Source organism: Eupeodes corollae, chromosome 2 (assembly GCF_945859685.1).
Source record: "Eupeodes corollae chromosome 2, idEupCoro1.1, whole genome shotgun sequence".
NCBI classification, from domain to species: Eukaryota; Metazoa; Arthropoda; class Insecta; order Diptera; family Syrphidae; genus Eupeodes; species Eupeodes corollae.
Genome location: NC_079148.1, coordinates 116,306,158 through 116,318,549, shown reverse-complemented (window position 1 = coordinate 116,318,549; position 12,392 = coordinate 116,306,158). Strand labels below are relative to the sequence as shown.

Sequence of the window (12,392 nt, the reverse complement as noted above, 5' to 3'; positions counted from 1 at the left end):
GAGTCTTGCTTTTTTTATGTATACGAAATATTCAATCATTTTGTCTCATTTTATATTTTTTGCATTATGAGTTTTCATTCAGTTTATAAAAAAAAACTGTTTTGAAGTAATTTTCATTTGCAGGATCGTAGTATTCCAAGGATACTCGTAGTTCCATCACAATACAGACGTGTTTTCATTCCATTGAATCCAACAAAATTCAATTAATTAATTAAATATTTTGTTTTATTAAATTATTACAACGTATTTCTACATTATTTATTTTTGTTTAAATTAAAATATTTACAATTTCTACTTAACAGGTTATTTCTGTGAGTGTGTGTGGTAAATTTCATAGTTAAGAATGTTTTGTTTTTTTTTTTTTGAAATTTTGAAGGTTAATCAGAGATATAATTTATAAAGGCGTATTTATAAGATTTTTAGGCTCTATAAAAAAAAATAACTCTTGTATTTTATTTAAGAATTTGAGCATTATAAATTTTAATACATACAATTAATGTTTGTTTTGTTTTTATTTTTTTTTAATTTAAAAATTAAAGCTATAGATAATATGACTATATGGAATTTATTGAATTAACAATACATTATAATTTATTATAACCAAGATAAATTTTTGGATAAGTATTTATAGGATTTATAAATTGAAAAAATGCATACATACATATACATAGGTACTACTTTGTTAATTTAAAATTATTAATTATTCTTTTTATTTAATGTATGTAAGGTAAGTAACAGCGAGTAGTAAAGCTCTATTTTTGTTTTTAAATATCTACACTTGTTTTTTATATTATAATATCTGTTATTTTTTTATATAAAATTTTAATATAATATTGCCATAAATTATTATTTTCCCTTGTCTAAAAGATATGCTCTAGTTGTACTCTGGAATACAGAAAGTTAACTGTAATTTTATGAATTTGTTTCATCATCTACCTATGGAATTATTAAAAACGATTGTAAAGCCTAATAAAACGCAAATATGTTTGTGGTGGGATATTTCTTTGCTTTTGAATATTGGGTGTGGTTATACATTTTTAATTTTAAGCCAATTGCTCTTGAAACGAAACAATAAAACCTGAACTTGAACTTGAACCTGAATATGTGCCAAAGCCGCATTTTTAATTTACTTCGATCAATACAAGTCTAGTATCACAGATTAACCAATTGAAGTTCTTTTATGTTATGTATTTTGAAAAGAATTTTTGAATTCGTGTCTATGTTTTTTTAAGAGCTTGAAGCCCAGGAAATTTTTACAAAATGTTGATGTAAACAAATGCGGATATTATTCAGCCCAATTCTAAACGAAAAATTCCCGGGAATTTCGTTACCTTTTCTATTTTCCCTTATTATAATCTAACTTCGAATGTGGGAAAAAATACTCAGAAAAAAAGTAGGCCTTCTAAATTTCAAAAGAATGGAGTTTCTTCCTGATAAATTTGGTGGGGAGTTTAATCAAAATGTACGATTTTATATATTTTTAAAAACAATAAATGTGATAATTTGAGTTTTTTAGGTCTAAAACAACAAACAAGTGCCAGCTTCAAATTCTCTTGAGTTTGATGGAAGTTCACCACGATATTGCTTGTGGCTTCCAGAAAGCAAGCAAGGAGGTGGTTTTATTGTTTTGGGATAGGTACTGCTGAAAATGCCTTAAATTCATCTGGGCTACCAAGCAAAAACATATCTAAATGGAAAAGGGTACATTTTTTAAACGAAAGTTCGATAACTTTAAGTAGTGCGTCTAATTACTTTAGGTGTGGAGTGAGGCTAGAAATGGTACTGGCGGTGGGTCAAACAGAGAACAAAAACTTTCCGAATATAAACATGCTGTCTACCACATGCGCCCAATTTAATGATTGGTGGAATTGGATGAGAACATCCAACAAGTATTTAAAGGAAACCTTGTTTAGTCTAAAATACTTTTGAAGCCTAAGAAAAAATGATTTTTTAAAAATTATGATAGACAACATTTGAATAAACTAATAAATGCTTACAGCTCACTATCTCTTAAAGATCTTCTAATGGTCCTTGGTTTTACATGTTGACTTTCTTCATATTCTTTAGTTAAATCCTTGCCGCGATAAAAAAAAAAAACATTTTAAATCTTTTTTAATTGGAATGATGAACATTTTGTTCGGGAGTTATTTTTCCTGTCAAACAATACGGAACAGCTGATTCGAAAATCAAAATTCCCCATTCCCGATTTCGAAGGGTAAAATGTGTTCCCGGGGATTCGAAAAAGAAGAATTTTACTCTCGGGAGAACTAGTTTCCCTAGAAGTTCTTTTTCCCGTTAATATTTAGAATTGGGCTAATTATCTCCATGAGTTCGCAATATTTGGTTTTAATTCTATTTCCGTTTAATACGAAGATAAAAGTTTTGCCCGTTTTCTCAAGAAATGAAGTAGTTGTGAAAATTTCGAAGTTGAACAAATTTAAAAATAGAATTCCATTTCGAATGAAATTGAAAATCACTTTCGGTTTTCGAAAAAATTGACTTCTGACAAAATTTAAAATACAATTGGCACAAAGCTAAGCCAAAACCAGAAGAGTATTTACAGTTGAAATCATATTTAAACATTTTTTTGAATACAACAGTGTTTTTTTTAAAGGTTAGTTCAAAAATATATTTATGTATAGGTAAATTTTTGTTTTTAATTTGTGAATGGGAATTTGACGTATATTTATGAATTTATGACTACTAGCTTTCTGGTCCATGTGATATTTTTTAAAATACTTTATTTTCAATATTCCATTCGAAAGGTCGATATGTTTTCATTTGATTTGTTTTTTTAACAGTGAGATTACTATTTTTTATACAATAAATAAATCAATCACTGAATGTGATAAAGTTTATAAGAGCACACGTCATATTTTGAACAATATTTTAAATTCAATTTTTTTTTTATTTATTTTGATATATAATTTTAGTTTAATGTAAATAGTTTTCAGGTTAATTTGTCTTAAGATTTATTAAATAACATTTTACACTCTGTTAACATTTATTTTCTTTTGTTTTGTTCAATTTTACATTTTCAACAACCCAGTCATTCGCATTGTTTTAAATTTACTTTTAAATGGAAGCATTGCTGCACCTTTCGGTTTATACCAAATATCTTAAAGCTTGGTTTTTAAAGAAAAAAATATCTGCCAATCAATGAATCTAACATAAGTTGGCGCCCAACGTGAGCGCTTTAGTCACAGAAATAGAAATATTTATGTAAAAAAAAAGTTGTTGAAGATTTTTAAATTGAAACTGAACTTAATTTAAATTAAATGGTTAGCTTTTTTGAACTTCCTGTTTGGTCTTTTAATTTTCTATCTGTAGTTATTAAATTTAATACTGAAAAGCAATGCTCTAAACATTCTGTCATTCATCATTCATGCAAGTATTCCAAAGCGTAAAGATTGTTTGTTTTGTTTTTACAAAAATAACAACAATATTCAAATCTATTTTTGTAAAACTATTTTTTTTAAATGTGAGAAATTATTTTTCTTTCATTAAAATCAGTCGTGTTTTAATGAGAGAGTGAGTATAAAGCCAGCTCAGAGGATCTTCTATAATAAATAATTACTTTATTTTATTGTTTGCTGATATTGCAGGCTAAATTCACTCTTCCATAAAAGAACTGACGACTTTTGTTAGTTATTTGTTTATATGAAAGTAGGTAGGTATGTATGTAGGTAATATAATATGAACTGGAATCTATGTATTTTGTAAAACTACTTTATTAATAACTATACAAAAATGTACACTCTTACTTTTTTTAATTCTAAATTGAAAATATATTTATTTATTTTTTTAGTTTATTCTATAACAATTTTTTTTAATTTTTAATAACAATTTATAATAATATATAATTATATTATAGGTAGAATGGCAGATATGGCTTGACAAAAAAAGTTGAGTCATTCGAACATTGTTTTTGTTTTGTGTTTTGTTGTTTTTGTTGTTGTCTTGTTTTTCTGCTAATACTCTTATAATATGTTTAACGATAGAAAATTTTTCAACAAAATGTAATCACAAAATAGTTGTGACTGTTATTGAAGCGCCATCTGGATTAACATATTGTTCGGTTTCAACTTTAGCAATAAAACTTTCGCTTTTTATAGGAATGGGTTCAGTTTGGAGCTCTGTTATTGACGTTGTCATCGTCGTTGTCGGCGTCGTTGTTTCCAGAGCAGGTGGACAGCAAACGTTTTCTTTCAGCTCGACAGGATGTGTTGTTATTTTACTCTTTTCACTAATATGGTGTGTTATTTGTTTTGACGTTGACGGGCCAGGCATATAGATTATTCCATCATCATCTTCGTCGTCTTCATCGTCTGTTATTTCCCGGTGCTCGTAACTGTATGTGTTCATGTAGTTGCCTCCATTCTGATATGGATTACTTGTTGTTCGAACACATGTGTTTCGGCCACTTGCTCCACCTCCAGCTCCACAGCTGCCACCGCCACCGCCTCCAGTCCCACTCTCGATATCCTGACTACTGTGGTGATGATGGCTATGATGTCCATGATGATGATGATGATGGTGATGATGATGATGTTGATGTTGATTTTGATGTAAACCACTACTGGAACCCTGAACCTGGTGGCCCACAGTGAGTTGGCCATGCTGCCCACTCCCACTGTGGGTAACTGATTGCTAGATGTGCGAATGCGAGTGTGCCATCGATAGGGAGTATGGGCTGAGATCCTTTTGTATGTCCATTGTGTCATAGAGGGGAAATTCACAACACAAAATAAATTTCAACGCACTTGGCACTTCGACATAAACTGACGGCGGGATTGGGATGAGTGGAGATGTTGATGCCTTGTACTTTCGATACTCCATCAAACTGTAAATAATTTAGAGGAATTCCTTTTATATACAAATTGATCTGCGGCAATAATGTGTTTATAAATTTGTTACATAAAAATATATCTTACTCTTTGTATTTTTCGTCCGCCGAACGTTCTCGCAATGGTATGCCCGATAGAAAGAGAATGATAAAAGTAGTGAAGATTGGCGATGCTATAGCCACCCATTCTGGTCCACGTATAACATTAAGAGAGACTACAAATATCCCCCACCATATAACTACTTCTCCAAAGTAGTTTGGATGCCTTGACATGCTCCATAGTCCTTTGATAAATAATAAACGAAAAGACACATACAAATATAAATAATGAATACAAAATTTATTTATACAGGGATTTTATAGTATTGCCAACTAAGTGTTAAGAATATAGAAATTTAACATTAAGATGCAACTCTGCAAATACTACATTGTATGAGCATTCAAATTTTATAAATAAATTTAGAGATAAGAGTTCAACATTTTAGATAAAATATCAAGAGTCTTTAGAAGTATTAGGTTATTGAATTAAACTTTAAGTATTCAGAGAAAATGCTCCATTGTTTTAACAACTCTCTAAGAATTCAGCTTCAGAAAAAAACATGATCTATACGTTTCTAACGTATTCCAATATTTACACTAGTAATACATTTTAGCATAATATTATTACATTCAAGTTATAGGTAATTGGCCCTTCTCCACAGTTCTTATTTTCAAAGAGTTAATTTCAGAAGTTCTTTTTTCAAAATATAGAGTTCCTCAGGTTAGTCATTTAGGACCACTACTATTTATCTTAGCTATCATTCATGTACCACTTTGTGTAAGCTACAATAACAAATAAGAAATTCCTCAGGTTAGTGATTGAGGGCCACTACTCTTTATCTTAGCTTTCATTCATGTACCACTTTGTGTACCCAACAGTAACAAATAAGGAATACCTCAGGTTAGTGATTTAGAACCACTACTCTTTATCTTAGCTATCATTCATGTACCACTTTGTGTAAGCTTCAATAACAAATAAGGAATTCCTTAGGTTAGTGATTTAGGGCCACTACTCTTTATCTTAGCTTTCATTCATGTACCACTTTGTGCAAGCTACAATAACAAATAAGGAATACCTCAGGTTAGTGATTTAGGGCCACTACTCTTTATCTTAGCTTTCATTCATGTACCACTTTGTGTACCCAACAGTAACAAATAAGGAATACCTCAGGTTAGTGATTTAGAACCACTACTCTTTATCTTAGCTCTCATTCATGTACCACTTTGTGTAAGCTACAGTAACAAATAAGGAATACCTCAGATTAGTGATTTAGGACCACTACTCTTTATCTTAGCTATCATTCATGCACCACTTTGTGAACGCTACAGTAACAAATAAGGAGTTCCTCAGGTTAGTGATTTAGAACCACTACTCTTTATCTTAGATATAAATGCACCACTTTGTGAAAGCTACAGTAACAAATAATTAGTTCCTCAGGTTAGTGATTTAGAACCACTACTCTTTATCTTAGCTATCATTCGTGTATCACTTTCGTGTATCACTTTGTGTACTCTACAGTAACAAATAAGGAATGCCTCAGGTTAGTGATTTAGGACCACTACTCTTTATCTTAGCTATCATTCGTGGTGTATCACTTTGTGTACTCTACAGTAACAAATAAGAAATTCCTCAGGTTAGTGACTTAGGGCCACTACTCTTTATCAGACAAACTGATTTTTTTTGGAGATTTACATAAAATAAAATATAAATATATGCATGATGTTATTCTTTATACAACTTTATGGCTCAGGAGATAATGATAATGTTATTAACTACGTCATGAAACGTAGTAAACGGATTTTAAACTTTTAAAGATTGTAATATCATCCGCATGGATTTGAGTGTTACATTAGCGTTCACAAAGTGTTACATGAATGCTTATATTTATATTTTATTTTATGTAAATCTCCAAAAAAAATCAGTTTGTCTTTTAAATCTCATCAAAAATTGTGTTATGACGTTAAAGTTACTTCTTAAATTCGATCCATAGAAAAAAATAATTCGTATCAAATTATTTTAACAATTATTTTTTGGAATTAAAAGAACACATTTAAGACAAAAGATCGTCATGACTTTTATTATGTTTCATGGTTTGAAGCACATGCTGGTTCGAGATCTCTAAGGTTTGGGGCTTTTTGAAAGTGAGGTATTTTTAAAATTGATTAAATGTCAAACTTTTAAAATCTTATAGGGTCATAGTGTACAATATTTTAAAAGTATTTTTAAGCAGTGTTAATTTATTAAAATATTTTGTCAGTGCCGTATGTCTAAAATTATTCGAAAAGCATACGCTATTTGAATCTTTAAGCGCGTTTTCTTCGCAATGAGATTGTTCAATTTCGCTGACTTTGTAAATCAAAGGGGAGCTTGAAATTTGAACTGAGTTCTCTTGAACATGTTTACTCAACGACGACGGTGTAGTATATAGAAATAAACTATTTGGCATTGGAAATATGTACATCAATTTTAAAGGCAATAAAACAAACTTTTTATAACGATGTCTATTTGTTATACATTAATGCATTCTTTCGGTAAATAATAAACTCAAGACATTTATTTAAATACTATAGGAATGCTTCAATTGATTCTGTGACACATCCAACTTGGAGTACACAACTTAAGACATCTAGCCAGGGATTGAGCTAGTTTGCGTAGGACTTTAGCGAACGATTTCATAAAAGAAAAGTTGTTGAATTATTTAGACCATGCAAACATTGCACTAGGTAATGAGCCAGCTGAACACATTTTTTGTATTGTCAATTTCTGGGTAGTATGATAATGCTTTTTAAGATAGATGCCTCAAAGTGTACACAATAATATTACGACAAGTTATAAAAACAATTAAATATTTTTTTCCTTAAAACTTTCCTTTGGAACACCTACCAAACATTTGTTAACAAAATTCTATTATTCTATTCTATTAAAGGAAAATTATAGCAATAACTATAACAATCAAACAAACAATAATCTTAAAACTCTGTTAAGAAATCGGTCAAAAAACAATGATGACTTCTCTCAAAACTGGAGGCTCAACCCGGCTTATACAATCCACAAACATCTATGTTTTTGTAGTTATTTACAAGTCTTTCTAAAGATTGTATAAACTTGGGTGTAGTAAAGTACTCTTTATACTTATTAACTCTTCATTTGCAATCAACAATTCAAATTGTTTAAAATAACTTCTGTGGCCCCCTCTCTAAGGAGTATCTAAAAGTGGTTTGATGTAATCCAAACAGCCATTTTTAAGCTTTATTAATAATCTTTTGTATCATGTTTCAATTTCAAGTATTATTTTGATATTGGATATTTGAGCATCACGTACAAGAACATTCCTCTAGTTGGCAACAATAATATAGTTAGAACGATGTGATATCATAATTCGCACGTGCATTCCGCTCTAATGAGCACAAAACATATCTTATAGTCTATTGTGTGTACATAATGTACACGTAGGAGCTTTGAATGTCAACCGTTCTCGGTACAGGTCAAGTTGTTTTATCAATAGAAGCGCGTCGTTGTCATGTCACTCAGTTTTCAGTTTTCAGTTTTCAAATCTAAGCGCGGTCCAAACCAGAGGCAAGGTAAATCAAAATGGTGAATGATCCTAAAACAAGTGAATTTAAATATAGTGCAATGCAGGCTTTCAGATTCAGAGCATACATACTATAATAGCATACTATGATGGCAAACACATAGAGGAGGATTAAAAATGGGAGCTCTGAATGGATGCATCTGGGACAAGCTTGTTTGCATGATGCCATCCCCTTTTATGGAGACCACGATGAAAAGGATTGACGAATACAAAGCAGTTTCTAGAGCACATTTGCACCTATGTATATGTACGTACGCCTTACGGTACGTCGTCGTCATCATCGTCATCGTCCTCGTTGTCGGTCGCCGTATATAGCTGTCGGTCGTTCATTCACGATCGTCATTATATTGTCGTTCTGAATAAAACGGCATTCCATGGAATGAGAAGATGGTATGTGTCAAGAAATATGCGAAGCTTAGCGTGTATTCATCGTAGTTAAGTACCTGGTACAGTACCTGGTATTTGAAAACACCTACGCCACAGGACTATCCCGCACATCAAAAGGACTACCGTGTTTGTTTGTTTGTTTGTTTGTCGTAAAGCCGTCATAGCTTTGGCAGCAGTAGGTATATTGCTGCATAATCAGATTAAAATTCAATCAAAAATCGGATCGATAAATGCATCATGCTGTGGCAGCAGGGCCATGAGCTTTAATCACACAGACCATTTCACAGATAATTAAATTTCAATTCGTCTCTTATACGAGTTGATGCTGTGTTTTGACTGGACGTCCCGTCCGTCCGTCAGCCTCAGACTCAACCTCAGCTCTAAGCAAGCCAAAGCAACAGTGTGGTGTTGGTTTTGGTTTAACTTCCTTGTTTAGTTTTTTTTTTTATAAAGGCTTTACCTTCCTCTGGTCTTTTTCGTTGTGGCAGGCAAATTAAGAATAGATGAGCAAACACGACGGCGGCGACGTTGATGACGGACGACCAAGAGTTCATTGGTTTTCAGATTGCAGCTCCTGTTTCAGTCAAGAAATAAATAATTAAAAGTTTGTTTTTGTTGTTTTCTTCCGGCATAGGCTGCAGAATGGAGATTTGAAACGTAGCGTAGGTAGTTTTTGCTTAAGGTGCAAGCTTACTCTGTTCGATGAACTTTTGTTTTTAGAATTTCATATCGTCAATTAATCTGCAAAATCCTGTTAAAAAATCATCTCAACGAACATAAATACTAATAATGTCATATCGTGCAGTTTGCAGTCAGGGAATTGCAGGTTAAGTCGTTTATTGTTTTCTTGAAACTTTTTTAAAATTAAATTTTATATTGTTTTCCTTTTATAAAGTACTTAATCCTTATTTATGTATGTACGTGTATTTTATGAAAATGTTTGTTTATAAATCTGAAGATACGGTTACACTATAACCGTAAAATGTATGCATAATGCATACGAGTATATTTTCATTAAGAACGATCTTTAATACCTGTCCTTAAAGATGGCGCTGTCAGGATACTAAAACAATTCTTTCCTTATAGAGTGTTCTTTTAAGAGATATAGAATTATTTTCAAAAGAGATAAAACAAAGATATTTGTTTAAATTGACATGACATTTACTTCATGCGAAAGAAAATTTTCTGTCATATGTTCGCCACGGCTGGCTTGGAAGTAGTCTTATATGGAAGTTCAATTTTCGCTGAATTTTTCTAATATATTAGTGGTTGTTGGCAATAATTCGGCAGAATTTTTTCTGCAACTGGTCAATTGTTTCGGGCTTAACAGCGTAGAGTAGTGACACATATTAAAAGTCAAGCGGGCGACGTAATAAATAGTTTGATATTGAATTCTAATTCACGGGTACGTAACGTGAACTGTAACCTTTTGACCAGCATTGTTTTTAGAGAAATACGGACTAGTTATTCAACTTACCATAAGGAGCACACAACCGTCGTTTTTGTGGATGGTATGGTGTCTCTAATCAGTATTTATAGCGTGATATTTAGTGCGAGGGAGTGTCAGCCAAAGGTCTTGGGTTTAATCCCTGTCTGTCTGTGCTTTTTTTAGTCTTTTTTCACGGGTATTGCCTCTTGCGAGGAATCGACAATGCTTTCTTAAATAAGAGGTTGGTGTGCAATTACTCGCACGCATTGTGCTTTGCGGCCATTCGCCGAATCTAAGCCATGCTAGGTGAACCTGTGGGTTCAGTTCTTGAAATGCCCAACCAAATTAAAAATAAATCACTAGACTGGATTTATACTAAGGATCTGGACCTTCAGGTTGTCGGTTGTGCCGTCGTCGGGGTGACTTCCTGACCATGTTAAATCATCTTAGTTGCGAAGCACAAACAAGCCTCGGATACAGACGGATTTACTGTTGACAACCTACGCAAACGAACTAAGGACAACTTCGGATATGCACGTGGAATGCAAGGTCCCTTAACAGACCCCGTGTGGCCGAAGAATTAGCGGAGGTCCTAGACTGCTATAAAGCAGACATCACTGCCATCCAAGAAATATGATGGGATGGGCCGGGCAAAAAGAGGATGAAAAACTGCCATATTTACTTTAGTGACTGCTACCGCGAAAAGAAACAGCGGTTATTTGGATGTGGTTTTGTCATTGTAGCCAGACTAAGGCAAGAAGGATCTAACATTGACTCGGACCACTACCTCGTTGTAGCCAAGGTAGCACTTCGGGTTTCTAGACCCAAGGCAAAACAGGGAGATGATAGAAGAAGGTACAACGTCGAACTGCTACAATCGCAAAAAATCGACAAATCCTTTTCCGACCGTGTTATAAGTAACCTCTCTCGAAGTTCCCTGCCGCCAACACAATGTATGGAAAACTAGTGTCAACATTGCCAAGATGCAATCAGAGAAGCCGCCTCTGATGTGCTGGGTTTCAAGAAACCACCAACAAGGAATTTCTGGTTTGATGAAATGTCGGCAGGCAAATGCAGCCAAACAACAGACACGCAAAGCGGCGCTGCATAAAAGGACGAGAAGTGCTCGTGAGCTCTATGAGCAGAAGAGGCGAAAGCAACACCGACTTCTCAGAAGGAAAAAGAGAGGGCATGAGAAGCGTGCGGTCGAATGAAGTCCGAAAGTTTTATGAACAGGTGAAACGAAATTCACAGGTACATAAACCTAGAACCGAAGGCTGCAAAGACGAAAGTGAAAATATCATAGTGGAACCGCAGTCAATACTGAGGATATGGAAGGACCACTTCTGCAGATTGTATTACGGCGACGACGAACCCAATTTCGCTGTCAGGCAGGATGATCCAATAAGCATTAACGACGAAAGCCAACAATCCCGTAGTCCCGACTTAGACGATGTAAAGATTGCCATATCTAAGCTGAAGTCTAATAAAGCCGCTGGAGCGGATGGCTTGGATGCCGAGCTCTTTAAAGCAGCTGAAGACAAGTTGGTTAGAAGCATGCACCAACTTATCTGTAAGATATAGTCGGAAGAAAGCATGCCCGATGAATGTAAACTCAGTATTGTTTGCCCGATCCTGATCCTGACAAAAGGAGACCCTCTAAACTGCACCAACTATAGAGGAATCAGTTTTCTCTGCTGTTATATGTGAACGTCTAAAGCCCATCGTCAAAAACCTGATAGGTCCTTATCAGTGTGGTTTTAGACCAGGAAAGTCCACAGTCTATCAAATATTCACATTACGGCAGATCCTGGAAAAAACCCCAGAACACCAAATCGACACCCACCATCTTTTCATCGATTTCAAGGCCGCATATGGCAGCATTTACAAGGACGAGCTGTATAGAGCCATGTCTAGTTTTGGCATCCCTGTCAAACTCGTCCGTTTGTGCAGGATGACCATGAAGAATTCACGCTCCTCCATAAAGGTTGGAAACAACTTAACAGAACCTTTCGATGTCAAAAAAGGTTTTAGACAAGGTGATGCGCCGTCATGTGATTTTTTTTAACATCGTGCTTGAAAAAATAGTGCAGAGCTC

At 33.6% G+C, this 12,392-nt stretch overlaps 1 protein-coding gene across 2 annotated transcripts in view; it reads right to left on the bottom strand.

The window, feature by feature from the left end:
* Positions 1-207: 207 nt before the first annotated feature.
* The window catches only part of LOC129946719 (uncharacterized), a 46,916-nt gene continuing 34,731 nt past the window's right edge, over positions 208-12,392 (bottom strand). For both annotated transcript variants that reach the window (XM_056057002.1, XM_056057003.1), the window contains exons 5-6: positions 4,935-5,130; positions 208-4,843 (exon numbers count right to left, since the gene is read on the bottom strand). In XM_056057002.1, coding sequence (XP_055912977.1) covers positions 4,651-4,843; positions 4,935-5,130 — 389 coding nt within the window. In that variant the 3' untranslated portion in view covers positions 208-4,650. The remainder of the gene's footprint in view (positions 4,844-4,934; positions 5,131-12,392) is intronic.